Source organism: Protopterus annectens, chromosome 13.part0, assembly GCF_019279795.1.
Source record: "Protopterus annectens isolate FY-2018-M chromosome 13.part0, PAN1.0, whole genome shotgun sequence".
Lineage (NCBI taxonomy): Eukaryota > Metazoa > Chordata > Ceratodontiformes > Protopteridae > Protopterus > Protopterus annectens.
The window spans coordinates 844,858,903-844,883,332 of NC_056747.1; the positions used below are offsets into that span (position 1 = coordinate 844,858,903).

At 41.9% G+C, this 24,430-nt stretch overlaps 1 protein-coding gene across 2 annotated transcripts in view; it reads right to left on the reverse strand.

Moving 5' to 3' along the window:
• Positions 1 to 364: 364 nt before the first annotated feature.
• PIGW (phosphatidylinositol glycan anchor biosynthesis class W) overlaps positions 365 to 24,430 on the reverse strand; it is an 81,882-nt gene continuing 57,816 nt past the window's right edge. The window contains exons 2-3 of one of the 2 annotated variants that reach the window (XM_044054568.1): positions 10,522 to 10,719; positions 365 to 2,556 (exon numbers count right to left, since the gene is read on the reverse strand). In XM_044054568.1, coding sequence (XP_043910503.1) covers positions 1,011 to 2,540 — 1,530 coding nt within the window. In that variant the 5' untranslated portion in view covers positions 2,541 to 2,556; positions 10,522 to 10,719 and the 3' untranslated portion in view covers positions 365 to 1,010. The remainder of the gene's footprint in view (positions 2,557 to 10,521; positions 10,720 to 24,430) is intronic. The other variant, XM_044054567.1, reaches the window with a different exon arrangement.

The following is a 24,430-nucleotide window of genomic DNA, read 5'->3' on the forward strand; positions in this document are numbered from 1 at the left end:
GTTAAACAAAAGCTAATTTATTTAAAGTGAATACCTCCATCTGTGATTTAAGAGTGTGCCTCCTAAGTACAAATGGACAATTCAGCAGCAAACAAAAAGCTACAGAAACAATCCTAATTTTTCTGACTACAGAAATATATATGTGTATACACACACACACACGACACACAGACAGGACTGCAACACTAATAAAAATGTGTGTATTTTTCTGTGTCAAACATTTTAATAGTAGAAATGACCAATGAACCAGCTAGTCTGTTTGCATGTCTCAGATATACCCAGTGTTTCTTCAGGTTTATTTAAACCATTACAGTTCTTGACAGCCATGTTACTGTTCCCATTTCCAAGAAACAAACTATACTACTGTGATTTTATCTCATATTTATTTAACATATTTTTGTTCTATGGTACAACAGCAGACAATCCCAAGCCTTAACAACCCACTGTGCAAAATTACACTACATTTTGTAAATATTCAATCATAATCTTAATAGCTACTTGAAAAACATGATTGCATTATATTAAAAATACATATTTTTTCACAGTCACCAATATCATTTTCTGTCCTTTTTCTCTCCTGTGGTTTACCAACCTTCATCCCTTCCATAATCTGGGCTAGCTCATTTGTTCTTCATAGGTGAAAATACTGTCATCAGGAGTTTTGTAAGCCCAGCCCCTGGATGGAGGGGGAATGCAAGACCTCCACCACTGATGGAGCCACTATGGCTTCCCATAAATGCATGCTTCCCTGCATACATGTTGAATGTTACCACCAAGCAACACCTCGGTGAAACAAACCCCCATCACATCTGCATTGTCTCCCCTCCTTCAAATGATTGTGGCAATCTACAACTTTCTCTCACCCTGATACCCCACCCCACCCTAATCCGGAAAGACACTCCCATCATCTCTAAGCTATCTCCAACAGATGTCCAAGCCACAGACTGAACACAGTTCACCTGGATCATAGTCAAGACTTTAGCCCTCTGCACCAATGCAGCTGACCCCTTTTACCAGTACTTAATAGTAATTTTCCTCATGTGTAAAACATACATTATAAAACTGTTACAAAACATATACAACAGCAGTATAAAAATGGAAAATGCAGTACTAGTGTTTATAGTATCAGTCAACATATTAACAATACCAGTCATAACATTAGACTGCAAGAAGAACAGAAGTTGGTTTCTATTAATGGCTTCAAAAAGGCAACAGTTAGATGCATTCCTTTCTTGAATAAAAGGTTTAAACTTTTGGTTACTGATCCTTCTTTGTGTTAAATTAAAGGAATGTGAAATGTTCCAAGAAGATGGTACTACTGAACCCCCTGAAAGAAGTTTAGCAAACAGTAAAACAAGATCCAGAAGTAATATAAATGATAAAAAATATAAACTCTGTGCAACTATCCATATACAAAATGGCAGATTAGCTATCCGACGGGACACTGGTTCTATATAAATTTGCACCACCCATAGAAGTGTGAATAGTGCAAAACTGCCAAACATAAGCCAACATATTGCCGGGATCCAGTCTTTCACAGTGATTCTCTTTGTCAGGACAAACAGACCCACTTGAATGCCAGCCATATAAATGGCAACATATCCAATGACAGAGAATATCCCTTCACGGTTTGCATTTAAAAAACCAGTCCTAGACACATCGTCAGTGTTACCATGCAGAATAAACATCTTCAACTCAGTGCTCTGAAGTACTATCTGATAAAACACTGCAATTATCACAGACAGCATCCCTGATCTATTAACTGAAAAATGTGTTAAAAGTAAAGATGATGCCACCCTGACTACTGCCAAGGTAAAAAAGAAATTCCAATGCACACCATACTCTGATGTATGTTCATGATAATCGGCTGCCTTGACAGTGATAAGTCGTCCCACACCAAGCAAAATGAAAGGCCAAACAGATATTAACTGTTTTACCACATTAACTTCCTTAGATTGCGAGCACTGTGTGTTTTTTCTTCTAACTTCAGGGCAAACAAGGGCATTTGCAAAAACAAATGCACCCACACCAAAATCCATAACTCCTGTCCCATATGATTCTGTTTTGGCATATCTTCGGGGAAATGATACAAAGTCAACAGCCAGAATGCTGACTGCAGTTAGCATATTGATGGAAACTCTGAATACAGTTACTGATGGGATATGTTCAGCTTCTAACTTACAGTTTAAAAATTCATCAATTATATGTTTGGAACGCACAGGTACAACAGGCCTCCTTGTGTTGTATAACTGTAATAACAGTGTTGTATTTAATGCAATCAAGCCCACTGGAAAAAGAATAAGAAAGCCACTAAAAACTGTGCACGAGAACACAAGAGGTGCTACCAACACAGTGAAGTCAAAGAGCAGGTGGACAAACCACGAACAACCAAGTAGTTGGTTCTCCATACATAGCGATATCAGCACCAAGCCTCGAAACATCAAGCACAGCGGAGGAAGACTTAAGCCCAGTGAAATTTCACCCAAACTAGTTCCATTTAAGTGACTAACAAACTCTTCCTTGAACAGTTTCTGTGACATTGTCAATGAAGTGGTCCTGCAAAAAACAAATACATAAAAAACAATCACTGATAGCTTGTTGCCAACAAAACACAAAGTGCAAGCAACTCTGTCTGAATGGCTAAAAAGGGTGTTTATGTTAAAAAATAATGTACAACTGTAAACACAAAACATTTTACAGTATGTTTTCTTACTACAAGTTGGTTACCATACTCCAGAAATGGCCAGTTTCATATGTCATCTATATTAACTTCAGAGCTAGATTAAAAATGTAAACAATATAGTATTACCAGGTTCCATTGATCTCAGCAGTTGAACACTGTATGCACTAGCCACTCTTTATATCCTTACTAGTCTCATCTGGCTTAGTACATTGTATAAAACTACTTTGTGAAACACACGTTGGGATACTTTACAGATGTGAACCTGTGTCACTTCTTGAAATATGAACCATTCAACTTCAGTGAAAAAGCATTTGAAAGCAGTTGCACAAGGACTTTGGAATGCCACACCAATATAAAACCACCAATATAAAACCATACATGTGAGGTACTTATGTCCTTTAAGGTCAAGGAGTATCTAGTAACAGTCAAGGCATGTGTGTGCTATGAATAACCTCAATGAATAACCTCAACTAATTAAACGAAACACTGACTTAAATCTTGAGCATTCTTCAACCTTGTATATTGCTTTAGTCTACAGCATTTTCACACTTTTTTTTTCCCCAACTCCTGTTTAGTTCATCTTTCACTCTGTGCAAGTTATTTTAGTTCTGTATAACAGACTACAAATTCAAACTACTACAGTGCAACTGTATTACTGCTCTTAACCCATTCATCAGGGAACTGCTGAACTGACTCAGAGGTGTAGTTGGCACAATCAGTACCCCATGCCGATACCACAATCCAGCACTCCACCATTGGATTATTACAGTTATATCCATGCCTTCCCCCAGATATCTCTTCCTTTGAAAAGCAAATAAAAATTAAAAAGAACTTCCATGTAATGACCTGATCAGTACATTGTAGAGACTGCATTATCACTGTTGCATAATCACCATCCCTCGCTAGCTCTTCCACTGAAGAGAGGAAAAAAAAAAACTGGACGATGATTGCCGATTGCTCCCTCACCTAGTCTACCTTGCAGCACCTCACAGTATTTTATCTTACATTCTAAAGCATCTAGCTACTTTCTCAAATGATGTATCCCTTACTGGTGCTTACGCAGGCCAGCTGACTTCATTCTATATGTGTTTCCTAAATAGAGCAATCTAAACAGCCTGCAGTAACCTGACCACAGTTATTTTTCAGACTGTTACCTGCACTGTCAGATGTCTATATCCTGTACATACCCCACAAATAATACTGCTCACAAAACTATCATGCTCCGTTAGTAACGCTTTTTATAGATATTTATTGCATCCTTCTTATGACTATAAAGCTCTTACCTCTTTTAGGTTCATTCATTCCCCCTCCTCCTGCATCCAAGCACATGAGAGGGAGAACACAAATGGGTATAGTGGCATGGGTTATATTTTCTATATTACTACTTCCTGCCCCACAGTGACTGATGGACATATCACTAAAGTGGATCTGCAAAGCTGAGCCTAGTGGTGACTGTGAACAGGCTCACTGTTATGATTCTTGATTAGAACACAAAGGGTCCTGGTTTCAAAGCCCAATGTGAAGCTGGGAGTTGGCATAATGGTTAAGGGGTTTACCTCACAGAAGTAAGGTACAAGGTTTGATTTTCACCTTTGAAAAAGAAACTTATTAGGCTTAAAATATCCTCTAAGGGCAGCTAGCTTAAGACTTAAAAAGGGGGAGAGGCTGACATAATTATTAATGTCTTTACTTCACAGATAAAAGGTACAGGGTTTGATTCTGACCCCTGGTCACTGACAAAGACTGTAATAGTCTGTGAAGGTAAATATTAGGCTATCAGTCTGCAGACAAGGGCTAAAGGGGCAGGTGTCTCAATATGCATCAACAACAAGCATATCTCTAGGGTGGTCAAACAGGAAAATGTGCTGGAGTTCCTCCATGTGCAGATCACCACTGACAAAATCCTGTACCCTATCCTAACCAGCTACAGGTCACCCAACATGACCCAAGAAGCTCACAAAGTATACTTTGGCCTACTGGAGACACTTGCCATCCAACCTAACAGCCTACACATGGGAGACTAATTACCCCTCTACAAACTGGAAATCCTACACAGCTTCAAATCTACAAGCACAGAGACTCCTGGACTTTGTAAATACAAACATCCTTGACCAAATAGTGAAAACAACCACTACAGGCTCCAACATACAAGACCTTGTGCTCACAAATATGGGAGCATGCTGCACCCCCTCCCAGTGTCTCGTTCTCCTTGGTAAGACCCAACCATAAAGTGGTGTCTCCTTTCAAATCACATTCATCTCTGTAATCCCATTAAAACAAGTAACTCTTAGGAACTACTTCAAGGGAAATTAACTGTTATTACGTGATGGTTTGCCAAAATATCAGCGCCTCTCCAAACACAGAGAACAACCAGCCTATGCTGAATTGCTCTCAGAAACTCTGTACAACCATGTCAATGGCTGCACAGAGGCTGCTGTACCTACCAGAAGTAAGTCCAGAATTAGCCCCAGAAACAAACTGCTCTGGTGGCATCCCAAATTAAACAAGACATGCAACAAAAGGAAAAGTTATGGCAAAAATGAGGAAGGAAGGCTAATTCCCATAAAGATAAAATCTCTCAAAGTAAATAGGCAACCAAGAAGCCTAATTAGGTCAAGCAAAACCAACTCTTGGGTTAAGATAATCCCCAGGTAAAAGATAACTATAAGGCCTTTTACAGTTATGTCAGAAACCTCAAGAGCAGTACACAGCAATGTGCTGAACTGCTGGTTAATGGTTTCACATTCACCAAGCCTGGTGATATATCAAACCTGTAAGTGGATAAATTCAGTTTCAGCTTTACCCTTTCTCACCCCCAGCCATCCCCCAATAATATCCTTAAACACAACTCTTCCCACTATAACTAGGGAGCATGTACTGGCTACACTCACTAAAGCCATGAACATGGCCTCAATGGTCTATGCTTCTTGAATAGTCTAAAATAGGACTTATCAGGACCACTGGAGTCATGATTTAACCTGAATCTGAAAACAGTCTTTGTGCCATATAAATGGAGAAATGTGACAGTCACCCCCCTTCATAAGATAGGACCTTCAACAAATTTTGGAAACTAAAGACCCATTAGTCTGACTATTCTTGTTTGCAAAGCCCTGGAAAGAATTACCATGAAAATTATCAACAAGGACATAGGAGACCTCCAGATACTGGATCTAACCCAGTCTGGATTTGTCAAAAGAACATCATGCTTACTGAACCTGGTGGACTTCTTTGAAAAGGTCACTAAGGCAATGGATAAGGGAAAAATTATGCATACTACCTTCCTAGGTCTGGTAAAGACATTTGATACAACACTGTACTCGGGGATTGTCAACAATCTTGCAAAACTAGGTATAAACTCCTTTATAATATGCTAGATAGTGAGCTTGCTCACTGGTAGGACTCAGGAGGCTAGAATCGGTGAGCCACCTCCACAAACAGGCTGGTCACCAACAGAGTGTCTCCAAGGGCTCTGTGCTACACCCACTCCCCTTTGGCATTTATTTCTTGCCAATGTCAAAGGCCTCTGGCTAACAAAGTTTGCAGACGATTGCAAACTGGGAGCAGTCACCGAATCCCCCCCCAAGACGCAAACTCCCTTCAGGAAGGTCTAATACAAACACTTGGTGCCAGAGCCATGGCTTAAAACTCAGTAACAAGAAATGCATTACAGTACCTTTTGTGACATCTGCCACCCCAGGTAAATGTCATCAATAAAACACCTTAAAAGTCGATTCACTAGTCAGGAATCTGGGAACTCATGTAGACCATAACCTAGCCTTTGACTAACATGTGCAAGGTAGTAAGAAATTCCTTCTATTTCACTCAAACTATAAGCAACAGCATAGCATCTAGGTCCAAAGAGATCATCATATCACTGCACTCAGCCCTTATCAGGCCCATCATACAGTATAATGCCCCCTTCAGTATGTGACTGACCACACACATGCAGCAACTGGAACATCAACAAAGGTTCTTTACAAAAAGAATACAGAGAGGAAACACAATGTCCTATGCTGACTGCCTCAAAGTCCTGTCTCTTTACTTGGTATTATACAAGCGTCTAAGATGTGATCTTTGCCTGGCATAAAAGGCATCTCTAGACCCTGTTTTGATGAATCTTTTGCACATCAGCAAAACAAACAGGATCACAACTACATTAAAAGACCTCATTTTTTCTTGCAACATAAATAGAACATGTTGGGGAGACAAATGTATTTCTCAGAGAATTCCCATTCTGTGGAAGAGGCTCCCCATCCATGTAAATCAGAGTTCCTCCCTATCCCTATTTAAGTGCAACTTGGACCAATGGATGGGTAATCGGAAATTCACCCCTGGTCTTGCTCCTGTCTCTTACGGACGCAGTCAATAAATCACCCCTATAAATCAAATTTGTGAGTCACATTTGGGTTGCAGGGCTAGGCTTTTAAGGGCCCTACTGGTTGTTAGCCTAGTGCACATCTATGAACCTTTCACATATACTCATCCAAGCAGACTTCATATTCCATCTTTTGCTTACTTCCATTAGCTATCAGCATCTCTGTGGGATAAACTACAACCCCTCCACCCATCTTGTGGCATTGGCAAACCAGCTTCAGATGCTCATTTCTATTATCTCTGGTTGAATCTTCCTGATTCAGAACTTACCTGCTGAAACAAACATGCCAGGGCCACACTACAAGCTTCATCATTTCATGGCACTGAGCCAGCAGATCTGTTTGTAAACATACAGACCTATACTTAATTTGTGTACCAAGACCTTACGTATCTCACTCTGCATACCTCTTGCTGAAGGAACAGTACTGAGTTCCTAGCCTAGTTTTTCTGGATGGATGTCCTACAAGAAAGTCCTCTTAATAGTCTTGTCCATAAAGGAAGAGACAAACCTTGAGGTCATATCCAGCTTCTACTGCTGGGCAAAAGATTTTACAGATGACAAGGAAGCTGTCTCATCATCTATGTCATCCAATGAGGATGTTATTAAGTTAACATTACTGCGGCAGTTATGTTTCCCTGATTACATGTGAATGTACTAAAGTCTGAATAAAGTCACAGATATAAGGCTGACAGCTCTGTACTGCAAAGAATTCCACTTACTCTGAGATATACCACTCTTGGAATATTTATGTATGTATTACTATCAGGGATGTGGGGTAACAGAACCCCTACATCAGGGGGTGCAGATTTTTTTTTTTTTTTTTACAACGCGTGATGATTTACTAACACCAACATTTTGTGATCACACGTTTCAGTGTCAATCACACATGCAATGAATTTATGTCATGCTTAAGTTACGAGTGTGCATTCATGCATTGAAGAAAATAAACTCCTTGGTTAGAATATTGTGAACAGAAGACTAACAAATGACCTGACAGCTTTACAAAAATCTCATCAGCCAGCTTAGGCATGAAAAAAAGTGTTAACATCCAACATTTGTTTAAGCAAATGATCACGTAAAGTGGGGTCACGGACATAACCCTGATCTCAAAAACACACCTAGCAGAGATACCAGACAGTAAAAAAAATACGTCTTCTGTTATAAAACTTTTCATTCCACATATGCTACAAATTCAAAAGAAGGAAGAATAAACATCTTTAGCACAAAATAAATATGTTAAGGGGGTACTAGAAATGAATTCAAGTTTCTTTGGGTCATGCTAGATTATGAATTGACTTTCTCAACTCATGCATTTGCTTTCATCTAAAAGGTATGCAGGAAATATTTCCCTCTGTAGGTGAATCACATGCACTGCTCCCCTGACAAGGGCTAAAATGTCATTCTGTCCCAATATCAAATTTACTGTGTGAAAATCTAGTACTAGCAATCACTGGCCACAAGAATCTCAGCTTACTGCAGCCAGGTATATATCAGACCACAATGTGGCATTGGTCTTATCTTCTGAGCATCACTTTATCCTCTTTGCTGACCACAGCTGCACCTTCATGCCCACTGTTTGTGTGTAGGACACACCAGTATTACATAATGAACAAGCACTGCATCATGTACCCTAACATGGATTGTCAGGGATTATCTTACAACACACCCATAAAAGGATCTTAAGTCACATATAAAAATTGTGCCTGGATGTCCCCTGAATTGCCAGTACCCAGAAGGGTAAGCCATTCAGTGATTCACTGCCAAAGTCTCACCTCCTTTTTTCCATGGATAGAAGAAACAACTTAAGGAATTGTATTTTATGACCAACGAATGTTAGGTATTTCTTCAGGGATGGGGCTGGTTAGTCCTGCTAGTTCACCTGATTATGGCCCTTCCTGCGCCTTCTCCAACTGACAGCATTCTGCATAGAACTGGGCTGTGCTCCCTTTTCTCTTACCTTCTCACTCACGGTTCCATCTCCCTTTCTTGTTAACATCTCTTTCTGTTCTCTTGTCATTCTAATTCTCGTTTTGCTACCTCATGCCAAGCAATCTCTATTTACTTATGTCTTTGTCAAAAGAGGTTGGTCTGCCAGGTGAGACTGTCTAATTGAACAGGTATTCTTTACACAACTGTCATAACTCTAGTTACTGACTTGTTACTGTTTCATCCATTTTGATTTCCCCCTGCCAGTTTGCTTCCCAATATTCTTGAGTTCAGTGCCCTCTGCGTAAAGAACATTATTTGCATCTTATACTGAAGTATTTCTAAGAATCTACCAGTCAGTGCCTGATTCTTCATTTTTAACTGCTCTCAGGAGTCTGTGAACCCCACTCTACGATTCTGCTGTTTTCTAGACTGTGACTGTTCAAAGCTGACAGCTTCTTCTCATAACCCAAATCCTTTAGCCCCTCATTTACTTGAGTTTGAAACCTCTTTGCTAGCCCGATGTCCTTCTACAGTATGGCCCTCACAAGTGATGGGCTTTTGCATCAGTGCAGGGGCGCGTGCTGCCCCCTTTGTAAACTTGTTTAGAATGCCATTTAAAAAAATGCACTGTGCTGTTATTTTGGTGAAATCAGAAAACATACCACCGAAATGGTATGTTTTTACATTTCAAACTGCAAACTTTTTTCCCCTGTGAAAGATGCATCAGAAATTGTTCTGTCAGGCACAATAGTGGTGCATATCACCGACTGTATGCTACCGGATTAATCGTCCTCTCGTTGAAAGAGGAAGGATGTATATTTATTGTTTGTTTGTTTGTTTATGTATGTTTGTTTGCAGAGTATTAATACTTTCCCAAGAATTTTATGGAATTTTTCAGATGCTGTTAAGGGTATCCATATATAAAGCTTGCAAACAAACCATGTCCGTACTAGTTTAGATCCCAGTCCACCATTTTTGGGATGAGTTTATTTCTATTTGATTGCCTGTGAAAAACATAAGGTATATCACTTGAGTTGTGTTGCGTTTTCCTGACACAATAGAGCTACTCCGAAACCACAGGAAAGTAATCACAGTTAAGGTAAAATGCTATAGCTGAAACTGCTGTACTGAAACAAAAAAATGTATTGTTACACAACCATAACATTCTGCAACAGATGGAGGATAACTTGAAAAACATTGTTACTGAAACTGTACCCTGAAAAAAGAAATATTTATGCTATTTCTGTGTGTGTGTGTGTGTGTGTGTGTGTGTGTGTGTGTGTGTGTGTGTGTGTGTGTGTGTGTGTGTGTCACGTTTGTCTGTGTGTATGAGACAGACAGTGAAAGAAAGAGTAAAAGGGGAGAGAGGAGAAGCTGCATTACTTAATGAATATATATTGACTGTCTAGCTCTGTATTTCTGACTATCAGGAGGTTTTTTTTGTGGAAGTACATAGAGAATAATGGGGTAGGGAGTATGAGGTTACTCTTTAAGGGGAAATGCCGTTTCTACAATTAAAATGTACAAAACAAACCTTTAAGACCCCTCTAGTGGTCTGTGGGAATGCCCGCTGAAAGAAATATCTCCATCTTCTTCTTCTTTCGGCTTTTCCCGGTTAGGGGTCACCACAGCAGACCACCTTGTCTGCTCATGATTGGCAGTGGAGTTTTACAGTGTTGAGTTGCCAGCCCGGTGCCCAACCTTCCACAGAAGGCAAAAGAAATATCTGCATCTATAAAACGGTATTTCAAAAAGAAAGAATAAAACAAGAAAATAATGTTTTTATAAGCATGTCCATTTTGACACTTTTACTTATGGCAGTAGAGTATTTTAGTATGTGAGATTTTTAAGAGAGTCTAAATTGAATGCCAGTAGCAATAGTAAGGCATCAGAAGGGGTAAACAGATACAAGCAATTGCAAAATTATCCTAATAATAACTTGGACATTTTAGTTTTTGAAGACATGCAACATCAGTAAACAGTCCAAGGACGTCAACCACTGAGAAAACTGTCAGGTCGAAGACTCCGAAAAGGGTTCTCATTCCCTTTTTGTTATGGGTAATATTCAAGGTTTGGAACTTACACTATCTGCATTAGTGTAAGAATTCCTTTTGTTTTTTTTTACCCCAAAAGATGTGTTAAATTGAATTGGCGATAGGAGCCTGAGTCCGAAAAAGGAAGTAACTTCCCTGAAGAAATTTGTCTGAAATATTACCTGCTGGAGTACAAAAGTTCCGAAATATTGAATAGGGTAAAGTGGCTGTGCAGACATGGGAGTAAAGAAACTGTACCAATTAGTTAACTACTTTTTATTCTTACTCTGAGACTGATGTAATTCCAGAATGAGAATATGAAAATTAGAAGTTATGTACTCACCATAACGTTCCATCTGAGTAGGTGTATTGCAACCTGTGGGTTATGGATCCGAGGATCCGAGCTCTCAGCTCCTCCCCTCACCCATAATGCCCTGCTCTCCCTACATGACCTCAGATCGAGTTTGCCAACAGCATGAACACCCTGAGAAGGGTAACACATCATATGCAGGAAACTGAAAAGGCCAGGGGGATAGGAGGGCGGGATGGTTGCAGACAAATGAATACACCTACTCAGATGGAATGTTATGGTGAGTACATAACTTCTAAATCTGAAGTAGGAGATTCATTTGTCTGCAACCTGTGGGACAGAGTCCCCAGCTACCTGAATCTCCATCATGGAAGGATATTCCTAGATGTAAGGTCCAACTTGTAGTGGGAAATAAAGGTATGAGATGAAGCCCAAGTGACTGCTGCACAAATATCATCATAAGCCAATAAGATACATTGTGAAATCCAGCGAGTTAATGAGACTTTAGAAATTGGCTTGCCCAAATTAAATTAGCAAAGGAAATGAACAACTCTGTTTAGATAAAATCTAAGTTGCCTGTGAACATCTAAGGAATGACGCTTGTATTCACCCTTGTTTTGATATTTAGGGAGGTTAATGGATTGATTAATGTTTGCTTCGATGAAAGACCAAGTAAGGAGGTTTAGCTGATAATGCTTGAAGCTCTGAGACTCTCTGGCTACTAAAAGGCGGTCTTGAAAGATAAGAATTTCAGATCTAGGAAAATCTTACACAATTTGGCAGACATCAGTGGACTGGAGTCATGACCAGTATGATAATGAGAAATTAAAGAGTGGTTGGAGAACCGTTCCACCTACTGGTAGACCTTCCTAGTGGATGGCTTATGAGCTGCTACCAGGATGGCCTTAACAGGGGAGTCCTGATCAGGAGTGGAACTGGAGCAAGCTTCAGGTTGTCCAGATTCGGGGGAGATAAGCGGGATGGATGCGATATCAGATCCGGAATGGGATCTAGAATCCAAGGAGGATTCACTGAGTGAGACCTTAGGAAAGGGAACCAGATCTGTCGAGGCCAAAATGGAGCAATGAGAATCATTCTGCATCCCAACCGAGAGGCTTTCTGAAGAACTTGGAGCATCAGAGGCAGGATAAGCATAAAGAAGACCGGGTAGCCAAGCATGCACCAGAGCTGCCTTGGGCACCTCCGGGAGTAGGTATTAAAAAACTGTCGCACTTGGTGTTTGAGGGAGAAGATACAAGGAGTTCCCCACTGTGTGAAGATGCCCGCTACCTGAGTATTGAGAGACCACGGGGTGAGAATGGTGCGACTGAGTTTGTCCGCCAGGATGTTGGACCGACTCATGGCTTCTCGACAAAGAGGGTAAGACCTGGTTCCTCCTTGTTTGTTGATATACCAGACAACAGACATGTTGTCCGATTGAATCGCAATTGTTCCCAAGGGAAGAAAGGCCTGAAGTGCTAGCAATGCTAAGAGCACTGCTCTCATCTCTAGAACATTGATATGCAGTGAGGTCTCTGAATCATTCCACGCACCTGGACCGTCCCCCTGCCTGCCCCCCCCCCCACCCGAGGCGGGCGTGGCGTCCGTGGTCGGGCGAGAGGGAGGCACAAGGCGGGCGGCCTCGAGCGGATCTGGAGAGTGTAGCCACCACAGGAGGGACCTTGCTGATCGCAATGGGATGATGCATAGGAAGAGCAAGATACACCACTGAACTAGGAGTGTCCATTGAAGGATGCGATATTGAACCTGGTGGACCCTAGGGCCCTCAGGACCAACTCCGCCGGAACTGAGCTTGTGTGGAGAATGGCCCGCACGTGGGGCTGCAGGATTTGAACTCTGTCCGCAGGGAGGAAGGCTCTCACTCTCCTCGTGTCTAACCTGGCACCTATAAAATCTATGAACTGCGTGGGTGCTAGGTTGGATTTTTGTGTTTATCGTGATGCCCAGAGGAGCAAGATGGAGAAAGGAGTCTCACCGCAAGAGAAGTAGATGCCTTGTTGGGGCGGTGGAGAAAGCCAGTCGTCAGGGTAGGAAAGACCTGCACCCCTGAAGCCTCAGGTGGGCCGCTACCACTGCTAATACTTTGGTGAACACCCTGGGGCTGTGGTGAGACCAAAGGGAAGGACCCGAATTGGTAGTGACTGGCTCCCAGGAAACCTCCTGGGCCTGTCCATTAGTATATGGTAGTACGCATCCTTGAGGTCTATGGAGCACATCCAGTGGTTTTCTCCCAGAAGGGGAGAATAGACTGCAATGTAACCATTCGAATTTCTCCTTGGGAACTGCCAGGTTCAAGAGAGAAAGGTCTAAAATTGGTCTTAGATCCCCTTTTGGCACTAAAAAGAACCTGGAGTAGAACCCTGATCCGATCTGGTCTGGGGACGGGCTGGATGGCTCTTTTCTTTAGCAGATGGCCAATTTCTGCCCCTCCCACTGACCGGTGGAACGCCGGGAGGAACTTCAATTTTGGCATGTGAAAAGGAATATGGTATCCTCTGGATATGATCTGGAGGACCCAGCGGTCTGATGTTATGGACTCCCATGCTGCTAGGTGCTCTCCCCGACTGCCTCCAGAGTGGAGCAGCCGGGCAACCCTTCAGGAGAAGGGTTCTCTGGACCCAGTTCCTGGGAGACCCTCTGCCCCTAGCCTCCCTGTCCTCCTCTGCCACGGAAGGACTGGTTGTCCGGAGCAGGCTGGGATTGCTGCGACTTCCGAACCACATCTTCTTCTGACCCTTTTGGTTCCTAGAATAGGGCCTCTGGGGTACGCAGACAGCGTCTTCCCGTCCTTTTCGCTCTGGGTCAAAGTGTCACGAACAGTTTTGCCAAAGAGGGCAGAACCATCGAAAGGCGCAAATGACGCCTTGAAGGGCATGATGGAGCCAGGCCTGGTAACTAGGCCTGCCCCTGCGGCTCTAGCAGCACCTTCCGTAGCATGGGACAGTAGCCAGGTATTAGTGACGGACCTGAGAGTGGCCATACGGGTGGAGTGCAGCACTTTGTCCTCCTCCGACATGGACTCTGGGGGGGATGCAGCGTATTATTTTATAAGATCGCGCTGCATCCTAATCACATATGCCAGGTAGTTCAGCGCCCTCACTGAGAAGGTCGCTGAACTAAACATCCGCTTCGGTCCATCATCCGAGACTCCTTGCTCGGGATGGACTGAGGGACTCTCCTGAGCAAGTTCCCTCGTGGTGGCAGCCGCCGTCAACATGGCATCTACCGGAGGCCCCTTACTCCAATGGGCACGGTCAGCCGGGGGACTGAGAATACGGTCGGGCCTTTTTGGGATTGGCTCCACGGTGTCCGGTTCCTTCCACACCCTGGTGGTAATGAGGTCCACCAGGGGGTCGGCAGGATGGGACACCCAAGAGGTAGACGGGCCCGCTTCAAATGCCTCCAAGAACACGGACTCGTCCGAGGAAGAGTTGGGGCAGACCAGAGCATTTCCATGATGTCTCCAAATGAGACATCCTCACCTTCCTCCAAGTCCATGTCTTCTGTGAGAGACTGGAGTCAATGTGCCTCCTTTTTGCGTGATGTTTGCGGGGAACATCCTCGGGGCTGTCAGAGGATTCCTCCTGTTCCAAGGGAACAGCTTGGGGCAAAAGCGGGCTGTCCCAAGGGCCGGATGGTGGAAGCCTGACCCAGTACAGATGGGGATACCCTCAACATGGCCCTCTCCACTACATCAAACGCCGAAGAGGGCTGACCTCGACCAATGGATCCGGCTCCCCTGGATCCGAGGAGTGGATCGAGCCGGCGCCGGCCTTCCCGGCCGAAGGACAGTCTTGTCGGACAAAGCGGCGCCGGAGCACTGATCCCCGGATCCGGCTCGGATCCAGGCTCCGAGGTCGGTTCCCACTCCCATCTGCATCTGGGCCTGGATGAACCTTCTCATCATCCGGTCCAGATCAGCGTCTGACAAGCTATAGGTCGATCTCGACGGAGGCTACCAGGTAGGCCTTGAGTGCCTCCTTGATAGCCTCGGCTCGGCGGAGATCGGTCTCCTCCTCAGGTCCCAGTGCGAGGAGGAGAACCAGCAGACAAGGAGGCCGGAGGAGAAGCCAACAGAGGTCTCGGCCCGCGCTTATGGTGCTTCTCCCTCCGGTCCTCTTTCTAGCTTCCTCCTCCGAACCACTACAGGGAGGTTGAGTCCCAGGAGGAGGAGGGGTAGCCGGGAGGTAACCATAAAGTCCCGCCAGGACAAGCTTAGACCTCCCGCCTTCAATGCCCTGGGGTTGAACCCTGCACAAATGGAACATCCAGAAGTGAGGTGCTCAACCCCATGTGGCCATCAGCAGGGGAAAGCTTATGGCCACACTCGAGCACTTAGAGAAAACAGCTTTAGGTTGTTCTGACATCCTAAAAGCTAAAAAGTTACTTAAACTAAAGGACAACAAGTAAAAGTAACTAAACACACACAACAGGCCCAAACACATACTACGCTACCAGCGAGGGAGGAAACTAAAAAAATAATATTAAATCACTAAACAAGTATAACTATCAAAAGGGTATCCTAAACTTTCACTCAACTTTCACAAAAAATTTAAATTTTAACAGTATAATAACTTTGAAAAATCTACTTAGCTGAAGAGCTCAAGAACACTAATCTGGTCACCAGCGCGGCAAACTAGATCTGAGGTCATGTAGGGAGAGCAGGGCATTATGGGTGAGGGGAGGAGCTGAGAGCTCGGATCCATAGCTGGTAAACCATGCCGGTTCGGATCCGATATCGGATCCATAACCCACAGGTTGCAGACAAATGAATCTCCTACTTCAGATCATAAAATTTGTATGGGAGTCCAGAGAGGCAACCTCTCAAAGTGGCATGCCCTTCCTCAGACTTTATTTTAAATGTACACACTTTTTATGTTTTTGCTTGCAGACTGCATGCTTGATTTTCAGAAATTATGTTTGGGGTTGAGGCATTCAGTTGACTATGGTTGTTTTTCAGTCTGATAAAAATAATGTTCTAGCCTATTCTTATGGGAAAATTCTAACATAATACTAGATAAACAGAATTACTGGAAGCATAAAAATCTCGGGGTTTGTAGAAGTGAAAAGAGCAGATGGAACCCTTTAGCATGTTGGACTTTGTGAAGACAATTTCATTATATTTAAACATGACACAGTGACAGGCAGTATGTAATCCATATTTTCAACTTCGGGGAAGGGATTTATTTATTTATTTATTTATTGACCGGGAAAGTCCACTGGGCCACTGACCCATTTTAACTAGAGGCCCGGGGAGAAAAGCTTCATGGTAATACATTCAAAAATATAGAACATTACGACATTAAAAAAACATTTGCACATTACATACCACTGTGATAGTACATTCAACAGAGAACATTTAAAATTAACATATTTATAATTCCTTGTTCAAAAAAAAATTTTTCAGTAGGTTTAGAAGCAAGAAAGAGAGTAAAGTCAAGCAGTAAATGGCAGAAGTATATAATGAGGTAATCTGTGAGTGTCACTTAGGATAATTTAGCGTGAGGTAGGGAGGCTATGGGGGACTGACTGTTGTGCAGTGACAGGATAAGTTTTTTTTGGTAATGTAGCTTGAGTGATGATTTAGAGTTTTGAAGATTCCATAAGAGTTATATGGGAGGGTAATTTGTTCCAAAGTTTGGTTATATTACAGGAGTACAGACTTTGTCCAGCTCTTTTGTTTGGTTTTGTAACCTTTATTAGTTGTTTCTGAGATGATCTAAGCGACCAAGAAGGAGTGTAGGTTTGCAGGACTGAGTGAAGCACTGGGCAGAGGTGGGGTTTGAAGATTAATTTATGTGCTAGTGTTAGCTGGATATAAGAAAGATGGCTTGAGAATTCTAGCAAATTGAGTTCTGCAGTTGCTTCACAGTGGTGTGTGCGGTTTGGTTTTCCTGAGGCAAACTTAGCTATTTTATAATAGCAAGATTCCAGTTTATTCTTAAGGGATGAAAGTAGATTGGTGAAGATAGCACTTTCATATAGAAGGGAAGGTAGGAGTAGGGTGCTTGCTAGTTTAGCTTTGGTTTGCTTGTTGAGGTATAACTTGTGCCTATACAGTTTGCCTAGTTTGAAGTGTACCTTTTTATTGTGTTATGAATATGTGGTTCAAAGGTGAGTTTGTCATCTAGTGTTATACCTAATAGTTTGGCAGTTTTAGTTATTTCTATTTCAATTCCATCTTTAGAAAAAACCTTAAAGTCTATGTTAGGTGGTTTTGAAGTGAATAGGAGTAGTTTTTTTTTTTTTTTTTGGCGTTTAGTAATAATTGAGAATTACTTAGCCAGGATTCTATTGAGGTAAAAGCCTTTTGGGTTATTTTGAGAAGGTCAGAGAGATTGTTGGCAGACGATATAATTGTCGAATCATCAGCGTATCGGATCAAGTTTCCTCTCTGAGAGACTTTGTGAAGGTCATTGATAAAAATATTGAAGAGTAGTGGCCCTAGACTGGAGCTCTGAGGGACTCCTATGTTGTTTTTTTTGATAGGTAGACTGCGCATTTTACTGATTGTTCTCTGTTACTTGAGGTAGGAGGTAAACCATCTGACAGAACTGGGGGAATATCCTAGTTTTGATATTTGGTGTAGTAGTTTGTTATGTGATACTGTGTCAAAAGCCTTTGACAGATCTAGTAGGATTACTGAGGTATAGAGACCAGTGTCAAGGGCTTTGTTAACAGTATCAGTGAAAGAGCAAGGCTGTAATTGTGCTATGCCCTGAATGGAAGCCATGTTGTGTGGGAGAGAGAAGCTCATTGTCTAGGAGGTGTTTAAGTAATTGAGTGTGTACACATTTTTCTAATATTTTTGATAGTGGTGAAAGTACTGAGACAGGGCGGTAGTTTGACAGGACATGGGAAGTTCCACCTTTATGTAGTGGGGTGATGATAGATTTTTTCCATAAGTTTGGGACATAGCATTCAGAGAGAGACCGATTTATTAGAATACTGACTGGGTATGCAATTGTGCTTGATGCTAGCTTTAAATATTTGGGAGGGGGGGGTTGTCAGCAGAGACAGAGCAGAGTTTAAGTTCATTTAGAAGTTTGCATATTTGTGAGTTTGGAATTGGTTCGATGGAGAATGAAGGTGCTGTTAGATTATTAATGCAAGAGTCTAGAGTAGGGGAAATTTTATTATTATGTGAGGAATTTGTTGTAGGGTCTTTAATTAGGTTTTGAATAGTAGTAATGAAATGGGTGTTAAAATCATGACAGATTTGCTGTGGGCTTTTATCGGGTGGGGGGATGGATTTTGTAAAGTGCCAGGATGAAGTAATGTGGAGACTGATTTCCAAAACTTTTTTGGATTGTTGTTTGCGGTGGATAGCTGCAAGGTAAAGTAGTTTTTCTTATCTTGTGACTAGTTTTTTTAATAGTAGTAATGAAATGAGTGTTGACGGATTTGCTGTGGGCCTTTATCAGGTGCAGGGGATGGATTTTGTAAAGTGCCAAGATTAAGTAATGTGGAGACTGATTTCCAAAACTTTTTTGGATTGCTGTTTGCGGTGGATAGCTGCAAGGTAAAGTTGCTTTTCTTATCTTGTATGACTAGTTTTTTGGAATTATTTCGGAGTTGCTTATAAGTAAGTTCGGTTTGTTTAGTTTTAGATTGTTGCCACTGTTTCCATACTCTATCTCTACGGAGGAGGCTTAGTTTTGTTGATTTGGATAGCCAAGGGGTATGGCTGGCCTTGGTACGTTTGGTTCATGTATGAGCTAAGCTGTTTATTGTGCCAGAAAAAGTTTGTTGAAATAGTTAACAGCTTCATCTAGGGGAAGAGTTTTTAGTGGGAGTCAATTTTGGGTTTTTAGGATGCTTACAAATTTGTCTGGGTCAAAGTGGGCAAGATTTCTGGATGTTTTGTAGGTGTGTGTTTTTGATATTTGAGGGTGGGTCCTATGGGTGAATGCTGGGAGGTGATCACTTAGTATGTTAGGTAAGGTGCCTGAGTTGGAATAATGTTGTGGGTGAGATATTAATATCCAGTCTAGAGTGGATTCTGATCTAGTGGATATGCCAGGGGTAGGAGTTGTAATAAGCTGTGTAGGTTTATGCGGTTGACTGGAGAGTTGGTTATTAGGTTTAGCCAATTAATGTTTGTATCTCCTAGTTTCCTGTGATATGTTCTGGTTTGCCCAAGATAAAAAAAGTCCTCTAGGAGGGGGATATTTTGCCCTGGTGGGATGTAGATTAATGCTATAATTGTTTGTTTGTTATTGTTGATGTGAAGGGAAGTTAGTAAGATTTCTAGATTGCCAAAAGTGGGGAGTTGTTTGGGACAGATTGCTAAGTTAAGGCGGTTTTCGTATATTAGTGCTACGCCACCACCTTTTTTGTGGAGTCTATCAGCATGAATAATGTTGTACCCTGGAGAAAGAATTTCAGTATCAGCAATATGAGGTTTTCGCCAAGTTTCTGTTACTGCTACAATATTTGGGGTGCGAGTAGATAGCCATGCGTGGAACTCAGAAATTTTGTTACATATGCTACATGTGTTTATTGTTACTAATTGAAGATGTAGGCTTTTTGAGTTAGTTGAAGATTTAGGGCCAAGGTTGGGGTGGATGTCACCACACTGTGTGAGAGACAGGAGAAGATGAATAATAGCATTGGTGTCATTTTTATGTCAAAGTGGTTTGGGAAGATAAAAATTGCTTATTTTGAGTTTGGAATGGGTAGAGAGAAAAGTTTTGTTTTATCTAGTTATAAGTGTTGTGTAGGAATGAAAGGAGGGCGAGATGTTTGAATAACTTATTTCTGCTAACAGGCAATAGAAGGGTTTGTGTACTAGATGTCCGAGTTAATGAGAGCAAGGTGGAATATGTAGTGGTATTTGTTAGGGTTAACAGAGTTAGATATATAAAGAGACTAGGAATCAGAATAATGTATGTTGTGTGACTATTTGTAGAGCACCACAAGCATGAAAAATATATAAGCCACCCACAGCCTTTCATGGTGTACTGCTATTATGAAATGGTACTATTAAAAAAAATGTGTTACCTCTGTAAAAGGCATGGTAGCTCTTTGGTAAGGTCTATATCTTACCGTTTCATGTCTAAGCTTCAGTCCTGATTTTTGGTCATTGTTTCTATAAAGTTTGTATCTTCTCCTCATGTCTGTATGAGTGCACTCACTTCTTTTAAAACGTGGATGTTGATTGGTTACAATAAATTACAGATACAGATATAGCTATATTGTATCTTTGGGTCATGGCTAAAAAGGGGCCACAGACCAGCCAAGTTACCCAATAAAAGAGAACAGTAAATGAAAGAAATAAAAATAATGCCATTGTACAAAACAAACTTTGTTCCTCATCCAGCTTTGTATGTTGATGCAAGTCTATAGGAATGGCTTTAATATCTATGTGCATATACACATATGCAGCAGTGAATGTGGTCATACATTGGCAATACAATGAACTATCTCATTTTGTGTTACTGGAAGCATAACTGTACAGCAAAAAATAATGAGCAAAGTGTTTACCTGCTGTGGATGGGCACATTTTGGAATAAAATAAGTTACATTAGATTTTAAAATACATCATTTTTTTAAGTGGTACAGTACAAGCAAATTAAAATATATATATATATATATATATATATATATATATATATATATATATATATGTTTCACTACATAGCAGTGAGAAAAATAGCAACCATAAAAGTTAAAGTGCTTCTTAACTGCACTTATCTTTCAACCCGGCTGCTATGAATTTTTTTACACAGATGCAGGAAGACATTTTACACACTTTCTCCACTTTGAAAGAGGTACTGAACAGATGCGAATCCAGGAATATTATAGTGGGAGGGTCTCCAGCAGTGATTAGTCTGCTGCACTACTTATGGAGGTCCTAGCAAGGAATGTCCAGGAGGAACAGGAACAAGTGAAATGGGGGATGGGATCAGCTTATCCTGTTTGTTGAAGACTGTATCCTTACGACCAAAGGTAGATATCACTCTTTCCAAAAATTCTGGATGAGTTTTGTAAGTCAGGGCTCATTAATCATTCCCAGTGAGAGCTGTATGTGTATGCACCAGATTTAGACGGCACTGAGAGATCAAGTATAATCAGTATGAAAAAATTAATAAAAACGCTGGAACATCCTAATTAGGGCACTTCTGCACTATGGCAAGTATGAAAACAAGACTGGAATGGAGTCATAAGTACATGAGATGAGGAAGGAGGGAGGGAAAGAAGACTGCAACAGTGAATACACTCGAAAAGTGTACTATGTTCTTTGTGTTTCACTGTTGCAGTTCTGATTTCTGGGAAGTTTCCCAAAGCCAAAAAGAGGGTGGAAGAAGGTTAATGAGAAGAGAGGATGCCCTGCAAGATGGCACTGGCAAATCCTTCTCTGAACCTAGAAAAGGTTGCCAAGTGGTAATGTTTCATGAAGGTATGCACAGATGACCAGGTAGCAGCTTCCAGGATGTCCTTAGTAGGGACTCCTTTCATGCCATGATGGCTATAGCAGAACGAGATGCAGTGGGATATCCATTTTCAGATAGTTTGTTTAGAGATGGCTTTCCCTTCGCAGCCAGGGGCAAAGGTCAGAAAGAGCAGGTCATATTTTCTCAAGGGTCTTGTTTTGTTAAGACAGTAACGTAGCTGCCTATGTACATCCAAGGAATGAAGTATTCTTTCTCCTTTGTTTTGAGGATTGGGAAAGAATGTGGGCTTGATTTAGAGAAGTGTCAGTGATCACCTTGGGCATGAAGCAATGATTAATTCTAAGGGAAACCTTGTCTGGGTGGAAAATTAGGAATGGTTCCACTGCCATGAGAGCCTGCAGTTCAGAGACCCTCCTGGCTGAGATGATAGCCAGCAGCAGGGCAATTTTCCAAGTTAGAAACTTCAGCGGGGCAGAGGTTGCTGGTTCGAAAGGAGGCAGTGTCAATTTCTCCAGAACAAAGTTAAGGTCCCATGCAGGAGTAGGTTGCCTCCTAGGCAATCTGATGTGAATGACTCCCCTAAGAAATTGTTTTAACAGGGGAAGTGAAAAGACAGGAGGAAGAGCAGGTATATGGATCGAAATGGCAGATGCATGAATTTTAATGGAGGAGTAGGAAAGGCCTTTATCAACCAGACTAGCCAGGTAACCTAGAATGACAGTAATCTGGACTAGATCAGGATTGTGGTGCTGCTGCTGGCACCAGATGGAAAATCCTTTTCCATTTAACTGTGTATAATTTCCTAGTGCTAGGCCTTCTGGATGCCCTGGACCTGTTTGCTTAGGTTAAGCTTATAGCTGAATGCTGTGGAATTATCCAAGCTGAAAGGCTGAGCATCTGTAGGTTGGGGTGCACCGTCCTTCCCTTGTCCTGAGAGAGATGGTCAACTCTCTGAAGCAGCAGCCATGGCCTCTGATTGGTTATTTTGAGAAGAGGAGGATACTAGTGCTGCCTGGGCCAGTCTGGGACTATCAGTATTCCCCTTGGGTCTTCCTCCCTCATCTTTAGAAGCACTCGAGGTAGTAGGGGTAAGGGAGGGAATGCATAAATGAAGAGATGTCCAACGGAAGGAGAAGGCATCTGTTCCCCAGGCTGATTTCTGTTTTACCCTGGAAAAGAATCTTTTCAGTTGAGCATTTTCCTTGGTGGTGAAGAGGTCTATCTGTGGGACTTCCCATCTCTGGCCAATTGCTGAGAAAAATTTCCAAATGCAGATGCCATTCGTGGGGGTCCATCAAGTTTCTGCTGAGGTGATATGCTAGAGTATTTTGAACCCCTGGAAGGTATTGTGCCAGGAGGTGCAACCTCAGAGAGTGAGCAGTTTCCCAGACTTCCATCACTAGTGGCATACAGGGTGACAGTGGGTGTCCCCCTGCCTGTTTATGTACCACATTACTGTGCTATCTGCTTTGACTAACAAGACTTCTGGTTCCCATTTTTCCTTGAAAACTATCAGGCATTGTTGAACTGTCATAAGCTCTTTCAGGTTTCTGTGCCTGTCTTTCAACTGAGCCTCCCACTTTCCTTGGGATTGGAATTATTGGAAGTGAGCACCCCAGGCTGTCTCTGAGGCATCTGTGGTAAGTTTGACCCTGGGGAGTGAATCTGAATGGAAGGCCCTGATTGTGGGTCCAAGCCTGTACCCACCATGCAAACTCTTCTTTGACACAAGGAATCAACTGTATCTCGGTCTCCAAGGACTGACAGTGCTGGCACCATACATTTTTGAAGTATCACTGCTGTTTCCTCATGTGCAATCTGGTCAAGGGAACCATGAGGAGGCAAGAAACCATGTATCCCAGTTCTCTGAGAAACTTTCTGGCTGAGATGGATTATTTCTGTTGGATTCTGTTAGAAAAATATATAATAGTAATATGCATGCTTAGTGTATTCAAGGTTTAAAAGGGTTAATACATTTATTCTGTCCACACTGCATGAATCTGCAGAGCTATTAGAAACTTAACAAGAGACATTTCATTTCTGCTAATGTCATGAAACTTAAAGAGATATTTCATTTCTGCTTACGCCATTAGAAAATATGCAGCTGCTAGAAGCTTTGATAAAGAAAACAATAGATGCTTGAAAGTATAAACCATAGTCAGCATTACTTGTACCAAAGCTAGAAATGTACCTTGAATCTAAACAAAATGTAACACATGTATTAGAACTGTACAACTGAAGAATTGAAAAGTTAAGGTGGGCTAAAATAAGCCCAAGGCCAAGTTGTTTTTCTCAAAATGTTTTTGCAAGAAGGCAAATAATCTGACCATGTCAGCAATAAGTCTGGTAACATTTTCTGTAAAACATACAGAAAGCTGTGTCCAACTACGTCAGCAATAGAACAGTAACATTTTCTGTGTGACATGAAGAGAACTGTATAAGAATAACATACTGATCACCAAAGGGCCAGACAAATCCTGTACCTACATGCTTTGTCTCCTTGCTGCAAGTAATAAAGGGTGCCTTGCTTGAACCTAACGTGCATTGGTCTTTGAAGTTTTTTCCTTTTACAGATTGGTCCTTCGGACCGGAACACTCTCTTCACCTCGGATCAGACGGCCAGGTGGTTGAAACCGTACGGGGAAGAAACCAAATCAGTTCTTCTTATATGGAAAGTCCTCC